The sequence below is a fragment of the Halteromyces radiatus genome, assembly GCF_025201355.1.
Source record: "Halteromyces radiatus strain CBS 162.75 chromosome Unknown BX664scaffold_3, whole genome shotgun sequence".
Classification (NCBI taxonomy): domain Eukaryota; kingdom Fungi; phylum Mucoromycota; class Mucoromycetes; order Mucorales; family Cunninghamellaceae; genus Halteromyces; species Halteromyces radiatus.
In genome coordinates, this window is record NW_026251689.1 from 1,227,798 (window position 1) to 1,254,223 (window position 26,426).

Consider the following 26,426-nt stretch of genomic DNA (forward strand, 5'->3'; position numbering starts at 1 on the left):
GTAGTATTTTTTTTTTTTTTATGTATGAATAAATTCTATATTTTTTTTTCAGCGTGATTTGAATGTTTTTGCGGTTATCCAAAGCAAAATTTTTTATTTTTTTTTCTATCTTATCTTTTCTTCGTTCCTTTTTTCTTGTGTGTGTATATCAACAAATTATATACCAATGGACAACAAGTCCTCACCATCAACGTCAACTCTTCATATGGTCGAGGATACTGAAGGTGTACAAACAAAACGAAAATTCGCTGCCTATGAACCTGTAAAAGAACCTGCGTTATGGAGAGTCATTAAAGATCAAATGAAAACGAAGGAAGGTTGGTGGGGTGATCTTGGTTGGGCAAGTCTATGTTTACCTCCATTCTTCATCAAGGAAAAGAAACCTCCTGCCTTTTGGGGACTCAATAGTCGGCTGCCTTTAGGTTTAGCTGCCATTCTTGGTTTTCAACACAGGTACCACTATACTTTTTTTTTTTTTTAAAAAAAAAGGGGGGGGGGGACAAATAAGGGCGATGATTATCTATGATTTCTTACTGTCTTTTTTATTCTTCTTATTAATGTTGGTATTGATTAGTTTGGCTATGGTAAATTATTCTTGATCTTATTATTACCTATGGATATTGGATACAAACAACTCTTTTTTTTTTTTTTTTTGCAGATCAGCGGCGTCGTGACACCAATCCTTTTGATTACAGCAACTGGCTCCACCTCATTGAATCTGGATCCTGAGGATCAACAATACTTGTTATCAGCAGCATTGATTACTTCAGCATTTTTGTCCTTTATTCAAATCACTCGATTTAGATTGTTCAAAACCAATTTTTATCTTGGATCTGGTCTACTCAGCTTGATGGGTCCGAATTTTGCTTCTATACCTGCCACACAAGCCGTGATCTCCAACATGTATGCCAATGGTTACTGTCCTACAGAAATCATGCCTGATGGAACAATCAAATACTTAGCCTGTCGTCACGCTTGGGGAGCGATATTGGGAACTTCTATGTTATGTAGTGTATTTGAAATGGCCATCAGTTTCCTTCCTCCAAAGACTATTCGTCGTTTGTTTCCTCCTGTTGTGTCTGGTGCCACCATTCTCCTCATTGGTTGTTCTGTCATCTCTACTGCTCTCAAGGATTGGGCTGGTGGTAGTGGTCCTTGTGCTAATCGTCCATCCGATGGTTTCTTTGCAAAATGTCCTAATATTGATGCACCTCATGCTCTCCCTTGGGGAAGTCCTGAATACCTTGGTTTGGGTCTCTTGGTGTTTATTACCATTGTTTTGGTGGAAAATCTTGGTTCTGCTTTTATGAAAAATGCTCAGGTAAGAAAAAAAAAAGATCATCTATTTATCTTCTTTGATGAATATATTTTTTACTTTTCATTATAGATTGTGATTGGTTTGGTGGTAGGCACCATTGTTGCTGCTGCTACAGGTTATGTTGATCCTACTTCTATTCAAACTGCTCCAGCTATTACTTTTGTATGGACTCGCACCTTCCCTATCAGTCTCTATCCTCCTGCCATCATTCCTTTTTTGATCGTGTACCTTGACAATATATTGGAAAGCATAGGTAATCTATATAAAAAAAGTCTATCATCATACTGATTTTCTCCCTCTCTCTCTCTCTCCATATATGATCATCATAAATAGGCGATATCACAGCGACTTGTGATGTATCAGGTGTCGAAGTGGAAGGACCTCATTTCCAACGTCGTATTCAAGGTGGTCTATTAGCGGATGGATTTGGTTCTTTGATTGCAGCATGTATGACATTATCTCCTATGGTCACCTTTGCTCAAAATAATGGCGTCATTGCTTTGACTAGGTAAAAAAAAAAAAAGGAAATGAAGATGAATTAAGATTATTTTTTTTTATCTAGATGTGCTAATCGTGTAGCTGGCTACTTTTGTTGTCTATTCTTATTGATCTATGGGGTCTTTGGTAAAATTTCTGCTGTCTTTTTGGTCTTGCCAAGCTCTGTCATTGGTGGTATGAATGCCTTTTTATTTGCATCTGTCACTGTCTCTGGTATTCGTATTTTAGCTTACTTATCCTGGACTCGACGTGATCGATTCATTGTTACTTGTGCTTTATCGTTAGGACTTGGTGTCTTATTAACTCCAGGTAAAAATAAAAATAAAATAAAAATAAAAAAAAAAAAATAAAAAAAATCAACAATATATTGACTAATCGATCTACTTTTTTTTATTTTTTGCTTTTACAATTATTCCTAGGATGGTTCTCTCATGTATTTAGTTATCAAGGTAATAATGAAGCTTTGAAAGGATTTCTTAGTGCGGTGGAAACAGTAGTCGGTACTTCCTATTGTATTGGCTCACTTCTTGCAATCCTCTTGGAACAAATTGTCCCTCGTGAATGGGGAAATGTTAGTTTGGCTGAAGAAGAAAAGAAAAAGAAGGAAGAGATGGAAAAGGTACGAAATGGATTCTTGGAAAGCGATATCGACCTTGGTGCTACTGTCCCTCCTACCACAATTGCAGCTTCTGATACCACTACTACAACTACCGTCAATCATTAGTCTCTTTTTTTTTTTTTTTTCTCTTCTTCAGTTTTCTCTTGTTAGTTATAGTTTTTTTTTTTTTTATCTTTCATGAATAGCATTATCATAAAACCCTTTAGATTAAATTAGACCTTTTATTTACATCCATTTTAGAATAGTTTCATATATTTTGTTTTGTCTTTATATTAATGATTTAAGAAAACGTATAGAATAGGATGAGTACATTAAAGGAAAATTCTGCCACCCACTAAATACAGTATATAGCATAATATTTGGTTTGAACAGAGTATCATTGGAGAAACAATTGTTAACATTCATCATACATAGAATATCATCATATTATTATTCATCTATTCAACTATGCAAATCATAAGTGTTTTCCATAAATGGTATATATTCAAAGTCCGGTCTCAATGTGGGGGTGTGTTGGATCAAAAAAAAAAAAAAAAAGGTTTGGAAGTACCTCAAAAAAAAAAAAAGTTGGACCAAGCTCTGACAAAAGAAAAATTGGCGCACTTCACTTTTTTTTTTTTCCTTTTGCATTTTTTTACTTTTTTTTTTTTAACCACTGGCACTTTGAACATTGTTAAGTTACCATTATACATTATTTTACTTAATCTATATTATATATTTAAAAGTCACTCTTTATATATATTATACTGACTCTATACTTATTCTTTCTTCTTTTTTTCCTTTCTTCTTCTTCCTTAGTCTTTCATATTATGAACTACTCTATTTTTTTTTTTTTACTCTTTTTATGAACATATAGTAGATAAGATATATAAAGAAATATACAATAGGATTAAATGAATATTGGATAAAAGAATAAGCAAATTAGGGAAAAAGTATCCAACTCTTTATCATAAGAAATTAGTTTATTGAATAGTTTAGTCTTTTAGTTATAGATATTATATTCTCATTTAAATAAAAATCATATTTTTATTATCATTTGTTTATTATATTGTCATTTCACTATTATTTATCTATTTGTCCTCGATCATCATCATTATCAAAAGGAGTAATAAGAAAGAATAGTATGATCATCATTGTATTTTCACTAAAAAATAAAAAAAAAAAAAACTATTGTAGAAACAAGATTCATATGCACATCAGTATCTACTATTTCATTTCATACATTATATCCATCATTTTTAAGAATAGATATTCTCTTATTATCAATCATCATCACCACCCATGATAATAGCAAGTTGTACCTGGATACTGTTCGTCTTCTCTCTTAACGAAAATAACGATGTCGTTGATGATACAGTAGAGTATATCATGCACTTTATTACATAATACACTCAAAGAAACATTTTTATTAAATCATCACAACAATAGATAGTAGCAATAGGTACATACACGAAGCATCATAGCAGGATAATTTAAATAATCAAACATTTTATTTAAATGAAGGAGTATTTTTACAAAAAAAAAAAAAAGGAAGGGAATAAAGAAAAAAAAGCAACTAAATACCAACAATATAAAGAATATATACAATACTGGTGATAATAATGACAATGGTAATAATAGTAATAATACTAATGGAGACAGAGATACCAATCAAGTAGAAAAACAGAATGAAACCATTTAACATGGGAGAGACCAACCAAATAGGAAGAAACAAAAAAAGACAAGGCCTAACCACGTAGTAAAGGGTTCTGGAAGAAAATACCATGACAACGAGAGACAGATGAAGGAAACGGAAAGAGAGAGACCAACCAAGTAAAAAAAGCGACGAAGAGACCACGCAAACATTACAGAGAACAGCAAGAGAGAGACACCATACCACTAGAGAAAATAACCAACCAAGTAGGAAGAAAAAAAAAAGACCTTCAAAAGTACCTGTACATACAAGTTGACTTGCATTTGCTGTTCAGTCCAGAGTCCAACAGTAAATAAGATAAAAAAAAAAGTAAAACGATTAGTTCCTTAATCTATGTCTTACCATCATAATTGTCATTCCATCCAGTTCCAAACCATTAGAAGAGCCATAACCAGCTAAAACTAGAGAAAAAAAAAAAAACAAAAAAAAAAAGAAAAGAAAGATGAGAGAAATGAGATAGACAAAATAAGAAAGGAAAGGAAAAGAAATGAAAACTCAGTTAGATAAAACAAGAAATGAATTTATAAGTTGGCTGAATTAAAGTATCTCTCAAAGCAATCACGTATCTTTTCTTTTCTTTTCTTTTCAATAAAAAAGATTTGGACTATATAGACAATAATATCTAAAAGATCAATAAAATAAAAGAAGAAATACATTAGTATCATTCCCTTTTTTTATCTATTTTTTTTTTTTTTTTTTTAGACTTATCATTTTGCACCATTGATCGTTTTATATCACCGTTTTGTTTGACTAAAGGTTAATATAAAATAATGATGATCATTCGAGATTTGATTGCATAAACAACAATCATTGTATCTACAGATAAAATCAACCAAAAAACAGTACTCCATCACTGTTATTCTTATATATATCAATGTTACCTTGTGTATATCATCTGACAGCGATACCGTATCAATCCCCATACAATAAAAGGAAGGATCTAAAAAAAAAAAAAAGAGAGAGAGAGGAAGAAGCAAGTGATTGTATGTAATATTGATTGATTATCTATTTCTTTCCTGATGACTTAGTTATTTGATTGTATAGACGACAATCATGGTACCTACGAATAAAAATAAACCAAATGAATAGCAATCCGTTACTTTTTTTTTTATACATGTTACCTTGTCAACACCAGTGGATGTTTTGTATCATATTGCAATTGAATGTCATCATCATCACGAGTTCGGAGAGAAAGAAGGGTTGCCACTAGCAGTATATCTGACATTTTAAGACCATCAAGGAAGGTAGCTTGTTCCGGTTTTAATAGATACGCTCCACTGACCAGTTATGATATTATCCCCTAATTCTTTCCAAACCATACCGCAAATGGCAGGACTTCCAGGGACTCCAGCATGAAACAACACGGCCTATAGGCGATATACTGTACTCCCTGCATGTTGCCTTCTAGTCTCCACCTACTTGAGCACTAGATCCAGCCTCTAGATTCATAAATGATCCTAGACACCAGTCATCCTCGACCAAGTCCAATGCCTGTTAGATAAACAAAGGTCATCCCGCCATGATCTTTGAATATCACCAAAAGCTAAGTATAAAGTGATGATGACCATTCGACATTTGACTGTATAGGCGACAATCATGGTACCTACAAATAAAAATAACCAAATGAATAGCAATCTGTTACTCTTTTTTTTTTATACGTACTACCTTGTCAATAACCAGTGGATATTTTGCATCATCTTGATTGTATAGACGACAATTGTGATATCTACAAATAGAATCAGTAAAACGAGGACCAGGTCATCACCGTGATTCTCTCTTTTTTCTTTAATGTATGGATTACCTTAATTACAGGATTCACCAGTGTTGATGTATCAATCATAAAAGTCAAACTAAAGGAAGAACCAAGGACACTTTATAAGTAGTATAGGTGAAACCGAAGCTATTGATTTTTGTTGAAAGGAATGGAGAGTACCACAAGACGAAGGGATAATAGTCCAAGGCCATGGGAGAAAACAATAAGTGGAACACATCATACCAAGTGGGAGGGACAAAAAAAAAAGACAAGAACCAACCATGCAAGAAAGAGATTTCGAAGGAAACACCATGACAATGAGAGACAGACGAGAGAAAGGGAAAAAGAGAGAGAGAGACGAACCAAGTAAAAAAGAGAAGAAAAGACCACACAAACTCGAGAGATAACAACAAGAGAGTGAGAGACACACCATACCAGTAGAGAAATGATCTTGAAGAAACCAACATCATAGGAGAGAATAACCAACCAGGTAGGAAGAAAAAAAAAAAGATCTTCAAAAGTACTTGTAACACAGGTTGACTTGCATTTGGTGCTCCGTCCAGAGTCTAATGGTAAAAAAGATAAAAAAAAAAAAAGTAAAACGATTAGTTCCTTAATCTATGTCTTACCATCATAATTGTCATTCCAACCAGTTCCAAACCAATAGAAGAGCCATAACCAACTAAAGCTAGAGAAAATAAAAAAAAAGAAAGAAAGAAAGACGAGAGAAACTATGCTCAGTAGGATAAAATGAAACAAGAAAGGAAAAAGAAAAGAAAAGATACGTGATTGCTTTGAAAGATACCTCAATTCAGCCAACTCACAAACTCATTTCAATAAAGAAGATTTGACATTTACTATTTTTTTTAGACTTATCTTTTTACACCATTGGCTTGCTTTGTATCACCGTTTTGTTTGACCAAAACCGAGACGAAAAGAGATCTTGACAATTGGAAAAACCAGAAGAATCATGAATTAACATAAAATAAATAAGTAATTATATTTTATACTGTCTTTTTATTATTATTTTATTTTATTTATTTTTTAAATTGACAATAATAGAATAAGAATCTATTACTGTCATTGTATTTTATATGTTACCTGTCATTATTCCAATATGGAGACACGAACAAAGTGCGGAGAATGAATAAAAAAAGTGTGGAGAAATGGAAAGAGAAAGAAAGAAAAGAAAAATGTGGGGAAACGAAATAAATAAAAAAAAAAAGAAAGAAAGCGAAAGTCCGAATAGATAAAAGTGACGTACCAAAAGTAGCAAACTAAAGAGAAAGAATATATTGTAATGTGATAATGAATGTACAATTAAAAAAGTAGATTAGTTTTTTGACATTGAAAGAAAAATGTCAAAAACTAATCTATCTTTCCTTTCATTGTTGATAATACATTTAGATCGAGTCGAATACAATATATAGCAAAAAAGAAAAAAAAACGACAAAATATATGAAAAAGAGAATTAATATGATTCCATGTTGTTTCTTGTTTTTCATATTTATTGTTAGAAAGTCTTCAAACTTGATTTTCTTTGCTTGGATTCAGCTGTCATTTAATTTATTTAAGGAACCAGGTACAGAAATGCATTGATGACTGTTCGAGAAAAATAATAATTATGATTTTATTAAAAAAAGAAAAAGAATGTAAATATATATAATTGATATACTAAGTACCATTTTAAACTACAAGTAAAAAGAATCGCTAACGATTCATAAGCCAGAATAATTAAAAAAAAAAAAAGATAAAGAAGATACTTCCAATTGATAATATAAGCCAATCCAGTTGAATCCTGTAATATATCCTGTTCATCCATGTTGTCTACACCTTCTGACCATGGCGCGTATTCATTTCGTTTAATTCTGTGATCCTATTGTATATCTATCTATTCCGCTGATTCAGATGTATAGCCACTTCGCGTAATTATCCTATTGATACTATATTTAAATGAATAAGCCTTCGTGTATCTAGATTTCTTTCTTTCTTTCAGACAAATATTCAGTGATGATGATCGTCAAGGATACCAATTATGAAGTATGAGAAGAAGAAAGGACGGTAATTCTAGATGGATGGATGTTATAGTAAAAAGATCAATATCAGAAGAACGTATATAATAAAAAAAAAGGAAGTTAGAAAGAAAAAGAAGAAAAGCACTTGTTTTTGAAACTTATCTTTAATAAGAGTAAATATTTGTAAAAACCACATAGCTAACATGAGTAGAATATAGTAATGAAGTTGGAATGTATAAAAAAAAAGAAAGAAAGAAAGAAAGGAAAAAAGAAAAAGAAAAAGATTACTTTGTATGTCTACCTGATCGGAGTCAGTTTAAAAAATCATGCAAATCAAATCTACCAATCATAAGGAATCACATAGGTTTAAGTTGCTTTTTTTTTGAATTGATTTTTTTTATTATTGATTATAGTAAAATCATGATGATGATGATGATGATATATTAGAATAAACACTTTCAACTGAATGATTTTATCACTTATTTCCTGTTCGTTGTATTCATTGAGCTTTGAGTAACTATGATACTTGAAGAAAGATTACAAAAGAAAAAGGAATAGCAAGCATATAGGTTAAATCAATTTGAACAACTTTATATTAATCTGATGGAAGAGCAATCACATTCATATTGAATAATAAATCAGTTTAAATATCATAAATTGATTACCTGATAATATAAAATAAAGTAATGAATATAAATTATGAAAAGCGGTAGTTGAACATCCAAAAAAGGAAAGGCTCAATTCATGAGGTTATATAAAACAGACCTCACATTTTTTTATTTTCTCACACCTTCTTCTTCTTCTTTATCACTGCTGTTATAAACTTCTTTTTTTTTTTTATTTTGTATAAAAAGTAAGTAAATATATAATAAAAGGAACTTTATATACTTGTTAACTAAACTCTCTCTTTTTTTTTATCTTGTTATAGAAATACCATCTCTTGACTCTTCTTTACAAACTGAATCCTCGATATATATTCAATAGATCATGAAACTATAACAATGGGACTATAACTGTCAAAGGTACTACTATGATTCCAAAAGAAAAAAAAAAGAAATAGTAAAATAGTAAGTGATATAGGTATGGCTGCGATTCTCATACTTTCCTTTTTTTTTTTTCTCAGTAGTATTCCGGTATAATGTGACAATGGAAAGGCTATTGAACATATATATCAATTATGGTTATCAAGCACAAACAAAACAAAATCAAGGGTATTATCTTTGAAGGTAAGGCTTAAAATACGATAATGAAGGATTTGTCAATCATTAATATCATCTTTTCTTTTCCTTTTGCTGATGGGTAGTGTCACAAATACAAGTTTAGCTGTTTATATGTTACTCTATTCTCTATAAAGGCATCCTATCTTATCAAGATGGTTTTCATCAACCTCGTTATCCTCGTGTAAGTTGATATCGTTATCATTACTATTGTTTTCACCCGTCAAATACTATTGATATAAGTTTTCAACTACAGTGGAATATATATTATACACATCAACTATTAAACATTTATTTATTAAGTCGACAGGTTGCCATGGTACATCGTCCACCAGTCTTATTACAGTATATTACTATCATTGAATTGTTATGATCCGTTTCAAGTATGGTCAATTACTGTATTCAAAGTAAGTTATGCAAAAAAAAAAAAAAATGAAAAAAGAACATTTAAAATATGATTCTCATTCTCTTTTTCTTCTTTCTTCTTTCTTTTCTATTGTTTTGATGCATCATCATCCTTTATATACAGATCACAAAACCAAATGAAAATTGGATACATAAAAAGGACGAATAACTAATGTAACTATATTATTAACAACAACTGGAAAGGGAAACCAATTTGTGTGTAAATAGATGACATTTTTTCTATAGTTTCTTTTATTGATAGTTTTAGTCTTATTTATATTTTTTTATATTCTTCTTCTTCTTCTTTAGTAAAGTTTACCTTTATATCATCATCATCATCATCATCCTATTATTATTTATTATTTTTTTCTACTTTTATTAAAATCATAAGTGTTTTCCATAAATGGTATAACTTCAAAGTCCGGTCTCAATGTTGGGGTGTGTTGGATCAAAAAAAAAAAAAAAAAGTTGGTCGAGATCAAAAAAAAAAAAAGTTGGTCGAGATCAAAAAAAAAAAAAAATCTGGGAGATTGAAAAAAAAAAAAAAATTGTTGGAGACAATTGGAAAAAAGTTGGACCAAAGCTCTGACAAGAAAAAAAAAGAGTTGGCGCACTTCACCTTTTTTTTTTTCTTTTGCATTTTTTTACTTTTTTTTTTTTACTTCTCTTTTTTTAATCAATGACTCTTTTGAACATTATAAGTTACCATTATACATTACTTTATTAATCTATATTATATATTTAAAAGTCACTCTTTATATATATTATACTTACTTTATACTTATTCTTTCTTTCCTTTCTTCATCTTAGTTTCTCATACTATGAACTAATCTATTTTTTTTTTTTTTTTTTTACTTTTTCTGTGAACATATAGTAGATAAGATATATGAAGGAATATACAATAGGATTAACTAGATATTGGATAAAAGAATAAGCAAATTAGGGAAAAGTATCCAACTCTTTATCATAAGAAATTAGTTTATTTAATAGTTTAGTCTTTTAGTTATAGATATTATATTCTCATTTAAATAAAATCATATTTTTAATATCATTTGTTTTTTATAATGTCATTCACTATTATCATATCATATCATCATATCATCATACCATCCTTCTTTTCCTCCTCATAAAGGCATCTGCAGTTTCTTCATTCTAATCACATTTTTCTTTTTTTTTATTACAAAGAAGGGGGGGGTAAACATAAAAAACTATATAATGAATAATGATATCTACATAAATAAAGAAAGATAATATATATATATGTATATAAAGAATAAGATATAAACTAGGTAGAAGGCGATTTTGAAGAATGAGAACGTGGAGAGATAACATGCCACACCCGTCCATATAAAGAGGCAGATCTACCTATACGATTACTTTTGACTTGAGAGCCTTGTAGATCCAATTCCTTGTCAGTCTGTTGATTTTGTGTTTCTTCAGAAGAAGCTTCTAGTTCAGCCAAACGAACCTTGGTAGCAGCCAGCGCGGTTTCCAGTTCATATACCCTTTCCATCATGGCTCGTTGTGCACATACGTGATTGTTTTCCAGGTCCAACCATTGTTCATCGCGTCGTTTCTTTTCCTGTAATAGTTCATCCATTTCTGATTTCATCATCACCAGTTTGTCCACAAGAGCAAGTTGACCTTCATTCACCATATCCAATCGTGATTGAAGATCATCCACTTCGTGTGCCAGTCGTTCGGATTGTTGTTGTGCTTCAAAATGTTCCACCTTGACTCGAACAAGTTCACTGCGTAGGAGATTACTATCATCTATCTCTTCGTCTGATGTATCTGGAAAGAGATCGCCACCTGTACTAGTACTGCATGTTCTGATAATATCATCTGAAAGCGGTGAACAACATGGAGGTGATAGTGATGGTAGTGATGGTGACATGGTAAGTGTATCTTGTATGTCGTTGTTATCAACCAACGTTGTGTCTTTTTCGCATAATGATGATGATGATATTGTATTGTTGCTAGTCAATGAATGATTGCTATCTAATAATAGAGGATGTTGATATCGTCGTTCCAATTCCATGATGGTCATTTTCAAGGCATCGCGTTCACTTTCCACATCCTTCTTGTCCATTCGAGTTTCATGCAATTCATCAATGGTGCGACTGTGCTCTTTGCGTAATTGTTCTAAAGCCTGTAGTAACTCTTCTGTGACATCATCATGATGCTGTTCTTGGTTATTGGTGGTGAATGATGTGGCAGCTGGTGATGAATATCGATTATCAATAGATCGTATATCTCTAGTTGTTGCTGAGGTGGTGGCGTTCATATGTTTTGATCGTCGTTTGTTTTCGCATTTGCTTCCATCGCTAATTGAACGTTCCAATGTTGTTGTTTGTTGTTTGTTCTTATCTATTCTTGTCGATTTACGCCTCCAAAAGCTACCCAACCGACTGGCCAAGACTTGTTGTGTCTTTTTCTTTTCTTGCTGACCTTGTTGAGAGTATTGATGTTCCAATTGATCCAATTTTTGACGAGTGATACTGTTAGAAAAAGACATAGCATCGCAGATAGCATCGGACCAATCTTCCATATAGGGAGCACATAGCTTTTTTGTCGCCACACAATCCAAGAGATCTTCAAATTCGGTTTCTGCCAAGATGATATGTTTTGATCGGTGAAGCATAGCAAGAGCAACGCGCATCATTGTTTCAGTAGCACCTTCAACAAAAAGAACATCATATATTCTAGTGACAAGACCCATTGGAAAGCAATAGGCAAATAAAGTAAGGAACCATTGGGAGGCATACATGGCAGCATGAATTGAGTGCATATTCAAGTGAGCTGCAAGGTCAGGTAAAAATTCTTCGAGTAGGCAGGAGAATTGATAAAGTCGTAATTGAAGACCCTCCATATTGACTGTAAACATACTTCGCATTTCATAAGTTTCCATCATCCTAATAATAATAATAGTAATAATTAATGTATAAGACCTTTTTTTTTTTTTTTTTTTTTTTTTTTTTTTTTTTTTGTTAAATGTTGTTCTTACCTAACAAATACACAGAAAGCTTGGGGTTCTGGCATCTAATGGAACAAAATAAATACATAAATAAATATTTTTTTTTAATATATCATCTCCTCAAATCAATACTTCCTCCTTTTACTCCTTACATTCATCAAAAGGGGACCAACCAAAAAAGCTAAACCCTGACAGTAACCAACATGAGCATCATATAAACTGTAGGCCACCAAAATCCTGCGCATTGCTAATTGACCAGAACCGTTTTCTTGCTTGAACATATCGATATTGGGAAAGGTACGGGTGAGATCACGTTGAATCATTCGTTCATAAGGAGATCGATCGCCACATAATTGACCATAAACAGTTTCCAAGTGAAGACAAGCTGATTGACAGATTGCCTGCCAGATTTCGCCACGTGCATGAGAGGGTATACCAGCTTTTAGTTTTGTCGAGAGTAAATGAGGAGTCTTTTTCGCCACGTGTATAGGATCTTGAATCAAAGCTTGCCAAAAGGTCCAATCCATCACTTGATATTGTTGTTCTTGTTGTTCTTCATTATCGTTGAGAAATCCATCCAATTCGCCATCATTAGATAAAGGTGGAGATGATAAAGGCTGATAATCTGTCACTAGTTGTTGTACCGTAGTATAATGACCGCGTAGTTCATTGGATCGTATATAAATTGATTTAGGGTCCTTTTCCAAAAGAGCATTTTGACGTTCAATTTGTGCGAGAATAGAATATTGAGGCTGAAGTTTTTGTTGTGGTATCATCAAGTGTGATCGTTTCGTCATTAATGTTTTTTGATCGGATGGTTGATTCAATGTCATTGTTGTTGAAGAAGAAGAAGAAGAAGATGAAGGTGAAGATGACGGTGATGCCAGATAAAGACTTGTTCCTCTTCGTCTTTCGATTAATGTGCTACTGTAAATACCGGTTTGATCATGATCGCCCATTGTCGTACTACCAGTCATCGATAACCAATTGGAACGATTGCCGTTCTTGGAGTGTTGTCGTGCGGCTAGTGAGGCTTCATCGGTTTCCATTTTTGTCACTAGTTCCTTTGCGAATGGTAAGGAAAGACCCCCTGTGTTTGTCGTAGTTGTAAGAGAAGAATAAAAGCTGACATACTTTTCTTCTTCAAGACCAAGAGTAGGTGAATCTAGTCTACTATTGTTATCGTTAATCTTCATATGAGATTATTGTTGAAATGAACAAATGAATCGTGTTGATTATGTCAATTGTTGATCGTGCTATGAATACTGACAAGAAAATAGTTCAAATGAAAAAGATAGATAAGAATATTTGTTTATTGATATATATATTTGGGAAAATAGAAAGAAAAAAAAAAAGAAAAAGAAAAAAAAAAAGAAAAGAGAAAAAAAAATATGAATATAATTTTATGGACCGTAAAAAAAAAAAAAAAAAAAAAAAAAGGGGGGAGGCGAGAGAGAGTGAGAGAGAGAGAGGGGGCGCTGGGCTTCACTGAATATTTTTTTTTTTCTCTGCATAAAAATAGAATACTAAAACAAGAAAGAAAAAAAAAAGAAGTGACTGATTTTTATTAAAACTATATATATAAAAAAATATAAATAAATAAATCACTTGAACATATGGTGTAGCTTTGCAACAAACATTGATAAGGCTGTGGATGGCGTTTCTAAAAAAGAATAGGCTATAAAAAGTATATATATATAGAGAGAGAGGGTCAGTCCATCTATGCAACTCCGATCCTTTTTGGGTAACTTGTTTATACTTACATTCATTAGCAATAAGAATGTCCAAAAACGGTCCAAGTAAATCATCATAATCCATCAAAGAATAATCTTCCATTCCATTGATTTGATTACCAAGACTGTTCCAACCAGATTCAATGATCTTCCATTTTTGCAAATCGTTTCTTGTAAAAAGACATGGGAACAATTCCAAAAGAGGTTTCAATACTGCATTTTCATCCATCATCTTGATCTTGTCTATAATCAGGTATATTATTGGGTAACGTGAATCTACTTTGTTACGATAATCAATACATGCTTTCAATAATTCAGGTCCATGATGATCATCATCATTATCTTGGTTAAGATGATCCAAAAGAAGTGAAGGTTGAATGGGTAAAGCTGCTGATACTGCCTGATTGATTGGAATATCGCCTGCTAATTCAAATACGATCGCGTTCATCATTTCCAAAAAAGTCTCCGGTGCCAAAAGTATGTCCTGTGATACTGTTGATTTCTCCATTTCTTCTTCTTCTTCTTCCATCCAAAGATCTGTTTGTAATAAAGTTGTTTCCCGTTGTATCAGGTCTGGTAGATGTAAGTGTAATACTGTAAAAGAACGTGGACCACCGAGTGCATTGATGATATTGGTTGCCTTTTCAGTGAGTGGTAAGAAATGATTGGGTATCATTTGATGCGATACATCTTCTAATAACCGAATTTCTTGATCTGATTTGCTAGATACAAATGCTGAGCTTTGAGAAACCGAGCCAAATTGAAGTAATCGGGTATTCAATTGTACAAGCTGAGAAGTGGAAGCATATCTATGCGATAGTGGTCTTTGCATTGGTAAGGGTACTATAGAATCATCTTCCTTTCGTAACCATTTCCATAGTTTTTGCATTGGTGAAGTGTTAGCCATAATAGGATGTTGTTGTATATTTTGTTGTTCATGAGTATCAAGTACACTACCATTTTCCATAAAAGTCAAAGGATCAACCACTACTACTGCCGATGAATCAGAAGGTAACCATCCACCACCATGTTTCCAATCCAAGTTTTGTCGTTCCACCACACGTACAGAATGTTTTTTGAATACAGATAAATCAAATAAAGTAGACCAAGGTATTTCCACCCAATTATAAAGATCCTTGCAGTCATCGTCGTTCTCAGCCAAGTCAGTTTTGTAACATATAGAAAAAAGTTTTGTCTTATTCTGAGCTTCATATCGATTGGCCATTATATCAAAAGGTACCCAATCTTCTAAAGTCTTTCCAAGTCGTAGATAAGGAAGGATGAGTGTTCTATTGGTATCGAGAGCAAGTCTAAGTCCATTTCGTAAAGAATGAAACTGATCCATAAAGTCACTACAAGTATAAAAGAAAAAATAATGAATAAATAAAAATAGTTGAATTTATAATAACTTTTTCTTTTAATGTATGAATTTACCCATTTGGGAAGTAGGATAGAAACTGTTCTTGTTCTGGTGGATACTGAACTTGTGGCCAATACTGCTTCTCTTCACTGCTGTTATTGTACTGCTGAGCTGATTTAAGGTTAAGATGATCTTGTTGCGTTTGATGTAATAGTAATATTGTAAAAAGAGTAAATAATAAAATAAAGATAAGATAGAAGGTACGTATTCGTAACATTAATAAAAAAATAAAATAAAATAAAATAAAAAGACAGGGAAAAAGGGAGGAGAGGAGAACAGGGAAAAAAAAGAACGAAAAGAAAAAAAAAAAAAAAAAGGGAGACGACACTTTTTATATATGATGCTGCTGGGTTTCAAGGGTCAGTATGCATAATTCAATAACGCCATTAACAATCAATAATCAACAATCATAATAATAGTAATAATAAAAGAAAAAGAAAGAGAAAAAACTAATAAATATAATACATAATTAAGTATTATTTTAGTAAAACAATAAAAAAAATAAGAAAGAAAGAAATTGTTTTTTAACAATCAAAAAAAAAAAACACTTGTTTCATTCGTCAAGGAAATCTGTCAACTTTCAAAGGTCCACATTTTTAAATTGCAGCCAGCCAACCGACTTGAATGAACTCCCGGGAAGGCGTCACGTCCTATTTTTTTTTCTTTTTTCCTTTTTATTTTTTTTTTTTCTTTTTTCTTTTTTTTCTTTCTTTTTGCTTTCTTATATATAATAATTATAATGTCTTTTCTTATCACAACAACAACACGTCAATATATTCAAAGACAACCAACTTTACTGATGCGTGGTTATACTTCTTCCACACCTTCAAACAATAACAACAACCAACAAGAATTGATTCCCACATGGAACGATTACTTCAAGCTTCGTTCCAAACGCCGCTTATTCGAACTAGCAAGTTATGCTCCTAGTACTATATTCCCTGCTGCTTTGACTGGTTCTTACTTTATGCAAATGCAAATCGATCCTACTACCACTATTTTAGGTATGGATCCTTTGATGGCTGCTGGCCTTGCCACAGTGGGTGCTGTAAGTAATTATTAATAAAATAATAATAATAATAATCATTATTATAGTTGATATTGATCATAACATTCTTTTTTTTTTTATCATTGACATCATTTCATTTGGATCTAGGGTTTCGGTGGATTTTTGGCTGGTCCTGTTTTTGGAGATATCTTTTTCAAGTTATTGAATCGAAAATATGTGCCTGAAATGGATGTTCGTGACAAAAACTTTTATGAACATATAAAGAAAAACCGTGCTGATGCTCGTCTCAATTCTATTCGTAATCCTGTACCTGATTACTATGGTGAAAAGATTCAATCTGTGGCTGATTATCGTTCCTGGTTACGAAAACAACGTGAACATTATCGTAAAGGTGTATTTGGTGGTAGTGCTGATGATTTGGAAAATTAGAATATTATATATATTTTTTTTATTAATCATTGATAGTTGTAGGGTTAGTTAAGATACATTTATTTTTTTTTATTTTTATTGTATATGATAGAGCAAAATAAAAAGGAAATATACAAACGCTATACTATATGAGATTCATTGGAAATGTAGGTTTTTTGTGGATAAGGCATGGATTCTTGTGGTGGAGGAATGGTAGGACTTGGATGGGCAACGCTTTGTGAATAAGAAGGTGACATGTTGCTGATAAAAGGAGAATGACCAATAGAGTTATTATATTGTTGAGGTGAAGCAGTGTATGGATATTGTTGTTGTTGTTGTTGTTGTTGTTGAATCGATTCGTGATCAGTGGATAATTGCATATTATTTGGAAGTTCCATTTGAGGAATAAAGTGACAAATAGCAAAAGCTACTCCAATAAGGATGACAATGATACCACAAGCTAAAGATAAAGGATTATAATTCAAGATGATACAACCAATAAAGATATAAAACATAGCACGACCAAGAAAGTGTAGCATAAAAGGAGCAGCTTTTGCAATTTTATCTCGTAACTTGAATTCAAACATCACTATCATCATACCAAAAATTCTTTTCAAATATAAATCATCGAACATTGTATATATCTGTAGATTCACTTACATACAATAAACGGCCAAAATAAAACTTGGAAATCCTTTTTTTTTTCAATAATAATAAAAATGAATACCAGTCTTATATATATATATATATATATATTTCCTTACCTCCTTGTAAAATGAATGCAACTGCTCCAACAATCATAAACGTTGCTGCAAGTAGATTTAAAATCCGAACTATAATGACGGCTTTTACAGCCATTGTATTGATATTAAAAAAAAAAAAAAAAAAAGGAAGAAGAAGAAGAAGAAGAAGAAGAAAATGTCAAATAGGGAATCAAGAAGAAGAGAATAGGAAAAAGGAACCTGCGTAACAATATTTTCTCTAATTCGTGTAACTAACCCGTTCTCCCATTTCCAACTTGTACTCCGATTCTTTGTAAAATGATCTTTTTTTGTTCATGTCATGTAACTATATTAGTATCTTTATTCTTTCCAGTCAATCATATTCATACACAGATAAGATTTTATTAAAACTAATGATGTTTCATAAATAGCGTTCGAATTTACAAAAAAAAAAAAAAAGTAAGTGGATAATATGAACGGAGTAGATGTCAATGTGGTACATCATGAATTTGCTTACCAAATACCATGGAAACTTAAGCATCCATGATGTATTGGCCAATCACCTCTGGTTCTAAGAATCTCAGCGACTGCCAAGATATCATCGTACAAGGATGCATTGATTTGTTTACCAAAAGTAGTAGATACGTTATATTTCTTAACTAATGCCATAATTCCTACTAGTATTATCATATCAATCATTTACTCTCTCTCTCTCTCTCTATCATCCCACCAACCATCTTATATGTTCTAAATAAAAAAAAAAATAACATTGTTTATTTCGATAGTATACAAAATCAAAGAAGGGAAATATGCTACCGTAAAATAATAATAACAAAAAAAACACTAGAGCTTGGAAGACACGGATTCATTTGCGATGACAGCGTAACCATTGGAGAGTACCAAACGATTTTCAACTTTTCCAGTGAAGATGACACCGAAGGCATTAGCATCATGAGGCACTTTCCACATATCAAAAGTGACAGTTTCACCAGGTAAAACAGGACTAGCGAAACGAGCGGTGATGGATTTGAAACGATGACGATCATTGTTAGCGAATTTTTGAGTAATAGCATAACCTACATGTCCATAGGAAGCGAGACCATGTAAGATAGCGCGAGGTAAACCAACACTTTGAGCAACAGAAGGATCGGCATGTAAAGGATTGAAATCACCAGAGAGACGATACAAAAGAGCCTGATGGGGAGTAGTATGGAATTCAACAGAGTAATCAGGGTGATCATTAGGAGGCGTATAAGATGGAGATTTTGGACCTTTACTACCACCCCAACCACCATAACCTCGTACAAACATCTTGCTATCCATGCGACAATAGTGGACATTATCTTGTTCGCCATACAAATCGACTACAGAGGCAATCACCATACCAGACCCTTTGTCGTATACACCCGTACATGTTTTCACTGACTTGAATCGACCACCCATCACAGGAAAAGGCTTTAACACTTCCAGAGATTGTTCACCATGTACAATACAGTCAGGGTTGTAAGGAGGAACTCCAGGCAATCCACCACCTGCGTTGAATCTTTCCGTAAATACATTGACATCCCAGTGATCTGACTTGAGAAGTAATGAAAGCACATAGGTAGGTAAAGGACCGAAATGGCTATCTAATATCATAAATAAATAAATAAAAAATAATATAAAAGTATGATCAGTTTATCATATATTTATACCAATATGTTTGACTTTTTTTTTTGTGTATACCATTTTCATAAAGCCATTGTAATTCAGTTGCAGGAACACCGACAGAAAGTGCATATAACAGATAGTCTCTACGATTACAGGCAACCTAATTAATAACAGTAATAAATAAAAAAGGTTAATGAGAAAAAAGAGAGAAAGAGGTAACTTACTACTTCACTTGGTGACTTGTGACCAACTGCCTTCGCAGCATCTACTTTGTATCCTTCGGGCATATTATTTTGGAATGAGGAAAAAAAAAAAAAAAAAAAAGAAAAGAAAAGAGAGAGAGAGAGAGAAAAAAAAAAAAAAAAAGGTAGACTCAAAAAGGGGAGAAATTGAAGATGCGCGCTGTAGGATGATTGTAATTCACATGAGAAATCCCCACACTTTTTTTTTATTATGCTGTTTTTTTTGTTCATTTTAGGAAATGTACAAGACCGATTGAGTAACGCGTCTTTTCTTCTTCTTTTTTTTTTTTTATCAATGGAGATTTATTGAAAGTATAATACAAAAAAAAAAAAAAATTAACCTATAATACAAATAAGAATAATCTACAATACAATTTCTAATCCACTACTATTGAAGACTGGTAAGATAGTTGATCGCATTTTCCCGCCATTGATACCAAGCTAATGCCTGCATTAAGCAATCACTAAGATCATCCTTTTTCTTTGCAAGCCTAAACATATGAGCAAGATCATCAGGACAAGATACAGTTTGTTGATCCAACCAATGTTGTACCAAGAGAATCGAAGCATGCTTCTTGTTCATTTTCTTTTCAGAGCCATTGTTAGTTGACCATAAAGATTCTAAACCATCTTGCCAAAGTTGATCCACAGGTCGTCGAAGAATAGGTTCCATCGTGGTTGTTGTTAAACATTCTTGTAAGCTACACCATAACAAGGCCTCCACAGTATTGACGCGTAACGTATGTTCAAAAATACCATGACTACCATTACTTCTAGCACGTTGTTGTTCTATTAGAATATGCTCCAGTGGAGATAAAGGTCGGATATTGTCGTATACAAATTGTCGAACCACTGGTGCCATACTGGAGGGATGAAAGTTCTCTAATGCCAGATCCACTACTTGCCATGCCTTGATGTGTCGTTCTTTTGAAACTTGCACAAACGCTAGGTTCCTATATCCCATATCAAAAGAAAGCACAGAGCTTGGTAATAATCGGTCAACATCCAAAACTATATTTTTTGTTGTTGTTGTGGTTGTTGTTGGTTTTCCAAGATGAAGAAGTTGTTCAAAATGAGTACCAAGTCGATTCACCAATGTTGCTTTAGTCCCTGTTAACGTCACACCACAAGATAGAGCCAAAGACTTGAGTTCTGATCCTTTGAGAGTTGAAAGATGTGCTTGAACTCGATGAATCATAAAGGATGACTATAATAACAATAATAAATAAATAAAATTGGAGGAAGAGAGAAACAGAGAGAGAAAAAAAAAAAAAAAAAAAAGAGGGCGAAAATGGTTATTTCAATAGCCGATCACCAACATAATGTAACGCTTTATTAAAACAAACAAACAAACAAACTGATACTAAAGTTCAGGTTGTCGCATAGCCAATTCTTCATCAGTAGATAATAGAGCAGCATCCCAATAGTTTTCCGCATGCCACTTTGTAAGTTCTTGTCGAGCCATTTTTTCACTTTCAAAAGATCGCCAGGTAAACTTTTTAAATGCCTTGTTCTTCACTTGACCAGTCCATACTAAGTAACACTTATTATCACCATCGCCCACCATTTTATTGTTGTTAGTATCATCATCTAAATCCATCATTGAGGTTGCATCCAAGTTCTTGGGTACTGGCATATCATTCCAGTCGATCCGTCGTAACATAAGTTTCTTATATGCTTTGATACTTTTAGGTCCACCTTCTACAATCACCATATGACATTTGGGATGTACAATAACAATACCAGTCAATCCAAATTGTTGAGCATTCTTTTCAATTTTATATCGATGTTTGGGATGAGCACAATTTTTAATCCTATAATAATAATAATAAAATAAAGTAAAATAAGTAAACAAACAGAACAGATTGTTTTTTTTTGTCATGACTTACTTGAATACAGCTACTTCATTTGCTGTATTTTGATCTGTTGCTATCTTGTTCATCAACTTGGCTCTTCGTTCTGCTGGAGTCAATTTGCGTTGTTCATTAGCCAGATCATGTTGTTTTTGACGTTCTTCCATTTCCTTTCGAACCTTAGCTTCCACCTTAGTTGGATCTTGAATAGCTTCATCACCTAATACCTTCATCAAATTGCTGATTTTCACCTTGGGAGGATCAGGAGGTAATAAACCCAATCGGATTTTATCTTGTTTGTCTTTTTGCGTTTCTAATCGTCTTTGTCTTCTTAACTTTTTGCGTTCTTTCTTGGTTAACATCAATGCACGAGAAGGAGGTTTGCCATTCAGATCACTGGGAGCCTTGATGGGAACAGGGTGATGTACATAAATGGTTACTAAGGAAGTTAACTGTTGTGGATCCACAGGTTGATCATCTAAATCTTGATAGGTTTGATTCGGTAAGAATGGTGCATCCCACCATTCTGCTACTGGAGGAGGTTCCTTCTTCAATACTTTATCTGAAATATCCATTTCCGTTTCCATACCAGCTTGTTTCACTTTGGCTGCTACTTCTTCCTTGAGTCGTTCCAATTGAGCTTTGGCCCGTTCTTGATTTCCCTTTTCAATATATTTTCCAGGTTGTATGAATTTGAATGCTCTTGAACGTCGTCCTTTGGGTGCTACGTTGACAGGTAATGATGGATCATAGTAAGGATTCTTTGTAGGATCAGTAAATGATTCAGGTGTAGTTTCCATTTTCAATGTTGTTGGTTTGCTAGTAGTCGTTGAGGCTGCACTTGCTGGTTGTTTTTGTTGTTTTTGTTGTAATTGTTTGGATGGACTTGCTGTTCGAGAACTTGCCTATAAACAATAATAATAAATTAGAAAAATCATCCTATATTGTGTTATCTTTCCCATTTCTTTTTTTTTTTTTTTTTTTTTTACCCCAATTTCTTTTTCACGTTTTGGAATGATCCCTTTGTCTAACATTGCTCTCAAGTCAAAGTTTCCTGAAGCGTCTAGTGGCATAGGTGGAGGGGCCGCTTTTTTATCACCAGGCTATTAGTAAAAAAAAAAAAAAATTAGTTTATATATGTAATGTTTTCAATCATTCACTTACATGTATTCCACCAGCTTTGAGTCGATTCATAACTTCTTCTCGTTTTCGTTGAATTTCGGATAGACTCAACCCGCTGATTGGTTGAGAAGGAGTTGTTGTTGAAGATTGTGTTGGTACATGACTTTGCGATCGGGAACTAGTTGTTGATGGTGGACGAGGTAGTGCAGTGTTGGTGGTATTATTGTTCTGGAATTTAGCTAATTTTGCTAAGACTTCTGCACGTTTGGCAGCAATGATGGCAGCAGCCTATATATATATATATATATTTAAAAAAAAAAAAAACCACAAACACGTTAGGATCTTCCATTAAATATTACTTTACAAAGTATTAATTTGACACTTTACCTGGCTAGGATCAGACATCACTGTTTTTATTTGTTATAAAAGAGAGGGATTGTCCTTAAAGTATGTATTATAAGAAAAAAAAGAAAAAAAAAAGGGAAAGAGAAAAGAAAGAGTTGAGACAAAAAGAAAGAAAAAAAAATTTTGAAAGTGAATGAGTGGAAAAAGTAGCAAAAAAAATTCAAACTGCGGGATATGAATAACAACCAATCAGAGGTTTTGTTATTCAACAAGATATCCTTCCTTGTTCATCAATACTTGCAGAATAATAAGAATAATGTAAATGACTAATAGCTGTTATTCTAAGGTATCAAAAGAAGGATGATATGATGATTTACTTTCTTTTTTCTTTTTTTTGGTAAAAATAAAAAGTAGTTTTGATTCCAAAATGAAATGCGGCATTTCAATAAAGATCTGCTCAAATTCACTCAAATAATTTTCTTTTGTCTTTTTTTCTTTTTCTTTATCGTTTTATCTGATCGATATGAATGCTTCTCAAGCCAGACTATCCTTGGTAGCAAAACATTTAACTACCTCATCATCACCAACAAATATAGTAAGAACAGCTACAGCGAAACCTCCTACTTTTAGAGAACGAAACGATTATAAATACTTTTTACCCATTCAAACCAGGTATTTCCCCTTTCCTATTTTTTTTTTTAGTTAATGGTTTTCATAAATATATTTTTTTTTTATATAGATGGACAGATAACGATCAATATGGACATATCAACAACTCTATCTACTATCATTATATTGACACTGTTGTGAATGAATATCTAATAAAATATTGTGGATTGGATCCTTTAGATAAGAGCCAGACGAAACCTATAGGCTTAGTGGTTCATTCTTCAGCCAACTTTTATGCACCTGCATCATATCCTTCAGTGATGGAAGCTGGATTGGTGATTTCTAAATTGGGGAAATCATCGGTTACTTATCGGGTAGGTATATTTGAAAAGAAAAGCAATAATGGCAATAACGACGAACATAATCTGGCTTCTGTTGTGGGTGGATTTACGCACGTGTTTGTGGATCCAAAAGCTAGAAAACCTGTGGTCTCTTTACCTACTGAAATCTTGGCGGGTCTTCAACCATTGATTGTTTGATTGATTAGTTTAGAATGTAGTTTATACCTCTTTTTATACGCATTTCAATAAACAAGTTTTTTTTTTTTTTTTTTTTTTTTGTAACATCCTCTCATCCATGATGATTACTTTTTATTTTGCAGTTTTTTCGCGATTTGTAGATTTTTTTTTTTTCTAGATTTTTGAAGAATAATTGTACCTGAATTTTGGCCAATGAAACTAGATAATTCTTGGTGCAGCTATTTTTGTCCGACTGCTATAAATATGTATTTATTTGTCATTGGAAAGAATAACAATAAAAGAGGAAGGATGGATTTTTTTTTCTTGGTTAAATAGATTGATTTATGATGAATGGCATAATTTGATATTAAGGACGTACAAGTACATCTTTTTCTTTAATGGGGAAGAAAAAGGGTTTTGCTGAATGAAGGAGAATGAAAGAAAATGATTGGCTGAAAGACAATTCGCTGCCACGTCAATTCCAGCGCAATTATAAAAAGGAATTCAATTTTTCCCTTTTTCAAACTTTTTCTTTTCTTTTCCCTTTTGAATATTTGTATTATCATCATCCTTAACATGAAGATTCCTACTATTGCTGCTATTTTAGGTCTTGCTGCCCTTACTTCTGCTGAAGTCTTTTTACATGAAACTTTCTCTGATGGTGAAGGTTGGACTAAGCGTTGGACTCCTTCTACTCATCGTGCCGATTTGGGTACCTTTGAAGTCTCTTCTGGAAAATGGTCTGTGGATACTGAAAAGAATGCTGGTCTTCGCACAACTGAAGATTATCGATTCTATGCTACTTCTACTAAGTTCAATAAGACTTTCGATAATAAGGATAAGGAATTTGTTGTTCAATTTGACGTGAAGAATGAACAAAACATTGATTGTGGTGGAAGTTATGTAAAGGTAAGCTAAACAAAAAAAAAAAATAAAGAAAATTATATATATATATATATATATATTTATAAAGTGTGATTGTGTGAACTTATGATATCATTATTTTATTTAGATCTTCTCTGACAAATTCGAACCTACCACATTCAACGGTGACAGTGAATACAACATCATGTTTGGTCCTGATATTTGTGGTACCAAGGCTATTGTACATGCTATTCTCCAATATAAGGGAAAGAATTATGATCTCAAGAAGACTGTTGCTGCTCCCACTGATGTTTACACTCATACTTATACTCTCAGCATCAAGCCTGATCAAACTTATCAAATCTTGGTGGATGGGGAAGAAAAGGCTGCTGGCAAGCTTGAAGAAGATTGGGACTTTTTACCCCCCAAGACCATTAAAGATCCTGAAGCCTCTAAGCCTGCTGATTGGGTAGATGAAGCTGAAATTGATGATCCTTCTGATGTCAAGCCTGAAGATTGGGATAGTATTCCTGAATTTATTCCAGATCCTGAAGCGACCAAGCCTGAAGATTGGGATGATGATATGGATGGCGAATGGGAAGCTCCTTCGTAAGTATAAAAGAGAAAAGGATTGAAGAAATAGAGACACTCATCTCATCCTTTTTTTTTTTAATTAATAGTATCACTAATCCTGAATACAAGGGAGTTTGGACACCAAAACGTATTCCTAATCCTGAATACAAGGGTGCTTGGGAACATCCTGAAATTGACAATCCCGAATACAAGTTGGATGACTCTATTTATCATTATACTTTCGACAATCTTGGTTTCGATTTATGGCAAGTCAAGGCTGGTACTATTTTCAACAACATTTTAGTGACTGATGATGCTACTGAAGCTAAGAAATTACGCGATGAATCTTTGGCTTTGGCAAAGGAAGAAGTTAAGGCAAAGGAAGCTTATGATGAACAAGAAAAGGCTAAACTCGAAGCTGAAAAACCTGAACAACCATCATCAAAAGAAACCGAAGAACCCATTGAAATCGATTTGGACGACCTTTCTGTGGAATCTGATACCAAGCCTGTAGAAAAGAAGGAAGAAGAAGTTAAGGAAGAAGTCAAGGAAGAAGTTAAGGAAACCAAGCCTATCAAGGACGAATTGTAGATATCCCCAATCCCCTTTTCTTAATATAATCATACATACACAATTACATATATTTTGTCACTCTCTCTCATCGCTTTTTAGTTTTAGTTTTTATTTTATCGTTTAAAAAAACTCATTTTGTTTAGTATCAATAATATTATAAAAAGTAAATAAAAAAATAAACAAACAAATTGAATTTATATTTTGTGTTTGCCATTTTGAAGTCATTAAAAAGATGTTGATATTATAAGGAAAGAGAATGATTACTTGATCGCGTTAAAATTGATGTGATA

At 32.8% G+C, this 26,426-nt stretch overlaps 11 protein-coding genes across 11 annotated transcripts; 4 read left to right on the top strand and 7 right to left on the bottom strand.

Moving 5' to 3' along the window:
* Positions 1-49: 49 nt before the first annotated feature.
* BX664DRAFT_294314 (permease family-domain-containing protein) lies at positions 50-2,540 on the top strand (the record flags this gene model as incomplete). The annotated part of the gene is made up of 7 exons (XM_051542088.1): positions 50-453; positions 575-584; positions 659-1,321; positions 1,388-1,571; positions 1,652-1,826; positions 1,881-2,125; positions 2,236-2,540. Exons 1-7 carry the CDS (start codon positions 167-169, stop codon positions 2,538-2,540), a joined length of 1,869 nt encoding a protein of 622 aa, XP_051401374.1. The 5' UTR covers positions 50-166.
* Positions 2,541-3,742: 1,202 nt separating this feature from the next.
* BX664DRAFT_328516 (uncharacterized protein) lies at positions 3,743-4,751 on the bottom strand (the record flags this gene model as incomplete). The annotated part of the gene is given in 3 exon segments (XM_051544612.1): positions 3,743-4,394; positions 4,471-4,589; positions 4,600-4,751. A coding segment is annotated over 1 exon segment (321 nt), but the record flags the coding sequence as incomplete, so codon positions are not given.
* Positions 4,752-10,690: 5,939 nt separating this feature from the next.
* BX664DRAFT_277527 (rab-GTPase-TBC domain-containing protein) lies at positions 10,691-13,835 on the bottom strand. Its single transcript, XM_051541366.1, has 3 exons — positions 12,648-13,835; positions 12,526-12,560; positions 10,691-12,433 (listed from the first exon to the last, which is right to left on the bottom strand). Exons 1-3 carry the CDS (start codon positions 13,689-13,691, stop codon positions 10,804-10,806), a joined length of 2,709 nt encoding a protein of 902 aa, XP_051401376.1. The 5' UTR covers positions 13,692-13,835; the 3' UTR covers positions 10,691-10,803.
* Positions 13,836-14,079: 244 nt separating this feature from the next.
* Positions 14,080-15,937, bottom strand: BX664DRAFT_294320 (uncharacterized protein). Its single transcript, XM_051542089.1, has 3 exons — positions 15,663-15,937; positions 14,259-15,580; positions 14,080-14,173 (listed from the first exon to the last, which is right to left on the bottom strand). The coding sequence occupies exons 1-3, from the start codon at positions 15,863-15,865 to the stop codon at positions 14,100-14,102; spliced, it is 1,599 nt and encodes a 532-aa protein (XP_051401377.1). The 5' UTR covers positions 15,866-15,937; the 3' UTR covers positions 14,080-14,099.
* A 510-nt stretch (positions 15,938-16,447) lies between these two features.
* BX664DRAFT_259720 (mitochondrial import protein Pam17) lies at positions 16,448-17,086 on the top strand (the record flags this gene model as incomplete). The annotated part of the gene is made up of 2 exons (XM_051540599.1): positions 16,448-16,696; positions 16,805-17,086. The coding sequence occupies 2 exons, from the start codon at positions 16,448-16,450 to the stop codon at positions 17,084-17,086; spliced, it is 531 nt and encodes a 176-aa protein (XP_051401378.1).
* A 47-nt stretch (positions 17,087-17,133) lies between these two features.
* Positions 17,134-17,935, bottom strand: BX664DRAFT_357417 (COPI associated protein-domain-containing protein). The gene is made up of 3 exons (XM_051547954.1): positions 17,830-17,935; positions 17,726-17,759; positions 17,134-17,674 (listed from the first exon to the last, which is right to left on the bottom strand). The coding sequence occupies exons 1-3, from the start codon at positions 17,921-17,923 to the stop codon at positions 17,206-17,208; spliced, it is 597 nt and encodes a 198-aa protein (XP_051401379.1). The 5' UTR covers positions 17,924-17,935; the 3' UTR covers positions 17,134-17,205.
* A 622-nt stretch (positions 17,936-18,557) lies between these two features.
* Positions 18,558-19,741, bottom strand: BX664DRAFT_294324 (HotDog domain-containing protein). Its single transcript, XM_051542090.1, has 3 exons — positions 19,662-19,741; positions 19,513-19,597; positions 18,558-19,415 (listed from the first exon to the last, which is right to left on the bottom strand). Exons 1-3 carry the CDS (start codon positions 19,722-19,724, stop codon positions 18,631-18,633), a joined length of 933 nt encoding a protein of 310 aa, XP_051401380.1. The 5' UTR covers positions 19,725-19,741; the 3' UTR covers positions 18,558-18,630.
* A 274-nt stretch (positions 19,742-20,015) lies between these two features.
* BX664DRAFT_328531 (ribonuclease H-like domain-containing protein) lies at positions 20,016-20,915 on the bottom strand. The gene has a single exon (XM_051544613.1). The coding sequence runs from the start codon at positions 20,875-20,877 to the stop codon at positions 20,068-20,070; it is 810 nt and encodes a 269-aa protein (XP_051401381.1). The 5' UTR covers positions 20,878-20,915; the 3' UTR covers positions 20,016-20,067.
* A 34-nt stretch (positions 20,916-20,949) lies between these two features.
* Positions 20,950-23,143, bottom strand: BX664DRAFT_294329 (pre-mRNA processing factor 3-domain-containing protein). The gene is made up of 5 exons (XM_051542091.1): positions 23,042-23,143; positions 22,697-22,942; positions 22,522-22,635; positions 21,569-22,437; positions 20,950-21,493 (listed from the first exon to the last, which is right to left on the bottom strand). Exons 1-5 carry the CDS (start codon positions 23,057-23,059, stop codon positions 21,043-21,045), a joined length of 1,698 nt encoding a protein of 565 aa, XP_051401382.1. The 5' UTR covers positions 23,060-23,143; the 3' UTR covers positions 20,950-21,042.
* A 351-nt stretch (positions 23,144-23,494) lies between these two features.
* On the top strand, positions 23,495-24,214 carry BX664DRAFT_328534 (HotDog domain-containing protein). Its single transcript, XM_051544614.1, has 2 exons — positions 23,495-23,671; positions 23,739-24,214. Exons 1-2 carry the CDS (start codon positions 23,523-23,525, stop codon positions 24,145-24,147), a joined length of 558 nt encoding a protein of 185 aa, XP_051401383.1. The 5' UTR covers positions 23,495-23,522; the 3' UTR covers positions 24,148-24,214.
* A 466-nt stretch (positions 24,215-24,680) lies between these two features.
* On the top strand, positions 24,681-26,334 carry BX664DRAFT_294333 (Calreticulin family-domain-containing protein). Its single transcript, XM_051542092.1, has 3 exons — positions 24,681-25,035; positions 25,139-25,599; positions 25,671-26,334. Exons 1-3 carry the CDS (start codon positions 24,703-24,705, stop codon positions 26,152-26,154), a joined length of 1,278 nt encoding a protein of 425 aa, XP_051401384.1. The 5' UTR covers positions 24,681-24,702; the 3' UTR covers positions 26,155-26,334.
* Positions 26,335-26,426: the final 92 nt, after the last annotated feature.

Coding starts and splice junctions, on each gene's coding strand:
- BX664DRAFT_277527 (XM_051541366.1), bottom strand. CDS start 13,691: ATGAAGATTAACGATAACAATAGTAGACTAGATTCACCTACTCTTGGT. Junction 12,561..12,647: donor TTGGTCCCCTTTTGATGAAT/GTAAGGAGTAAA, acceptor TTGTTCCATTAG/ATGCCAGAACCCCAAGCTTT. Junction 12,434..12,525: donor GCTTTCTGTGTATTTGTTAG/GTAAGAACAACA, acceptor TATTATTATTAG/GATGATGGAAACTTATGAAA.
- BX664DRAFT_294320 (XM_051542089.1), bottom strand. CDS start 15,865: ATGTTACGAATACGTACCTTCTATCTTATCTTTATTTTATTATTTACT. Junction 15,581..15,662: donor CTATCCTACTTCCCAAATGG/GTAAATTCATAC, acceptor TTATACTTGTAG/TGACTTTATGGATCAGTTTC. Junction 14,174..14,258: donor CATTCTTATTGCTAATGAAT/GTAAGTATAAAC, acceptor TACTTTTTATAG/CCTATTCTTTTTTAGAAACG.
- BX664DRAFT_357417 (XM_051547954.1), bottom strand. CDS start 17,923: ATGGCTGTAAAAGCCGTCATTATAGTTCGGATTTTAAATCTACTTGCA. Junction 17,760..17,829: donor TGCATTCATTTTACAAGGAG/GTAAGGAAATAT, acceptor GAAAAAAAAAAG/GATTTCCAAGTTTTATTTTG. Junction 17,675..17,725: donor ATTTTGGCCGTTTATTGTAT/GTAAGTGAATCT, acceptor ATATTTGAAAAG/AATTTTTGGTATGATGATAG.
- BX664DRAFT_294324 (XM_051542090.1), bottom strand. CDS start 19,724: ATGCCCGAAGGATACAAAGTAGATGCTGCGAAGGCAGTTGGTCACAAG. Junction 19,598..19,661: donor ACAAGTCACCAAGTGAAGTA/GTAAGTTACCTC, acceptor GTTATTAATTAG/GTTGCCTGTAATCGTAGAGA. Junction 19,416..19,512: donor ACAATGGCTTTATGAAAATG/GTATACACAAAA, acceptor TTATGATATTAG/ATAGCCATTTCGGTCCTTTA.
- BX664DRAFT_328531 (XM_051544613.1), bottom strand. CDS start 20,877: ATGATTCATCGAGTTCAAGCACATCTTTCAACTCTCAAAGGATCAGAA.
- BX664DRAFT_294329 (XM_051542091.1), bottom strand. Junction 22,636..22,696: donor TCAAAGCTGGTGGAATACAT/GTAAGTGAATGA, acceptor TTTTACTAATAG/CCTGGTGATAAAAAAGCGGC. Junction 22,438..22,521: donor AACGTGAAAAAGAAATTGGG/GTAAAAAAAAAA, acceptor TATTGTTTATAG/GCAAGTTCTCGAACAGCAAG.
- BX664DRAFT_328534 (XM_051544614.1), top strand. CDS start 23,523: ATGAATGCTTCTCAAGCCAGACTATCCTTGGTAGCAAAACATTTAACT. Junction 23,672..23,738: donor TTTTTACCCATTCAAACCAG/GTATTTCCCCTT, acceptor TTTTTTATATAG/ATGGACAGATAACGATCAAT.
- BX664DRAFT_294333 (XM_051542092.1), top strand. CDS start 24,703: ATGAAGATTCCTACTATTGCTGCTATTTTAGGTCTTGCTGCCCTTACT. Junction 25,036..25,138: donor GTGGTGGAAGTTATGTAAAG/GTAAGCTAAACA, acceptor TATTTTATTTAG/ATCTTCTCTGACAAATTCGA. Junction 25,600..25,670: donor GGCGAATGGGAAGCTCCTTC/GTAAGTATAAAA, acceptor TTTAATTAATAG/TATCACTAATCCTGAATACA.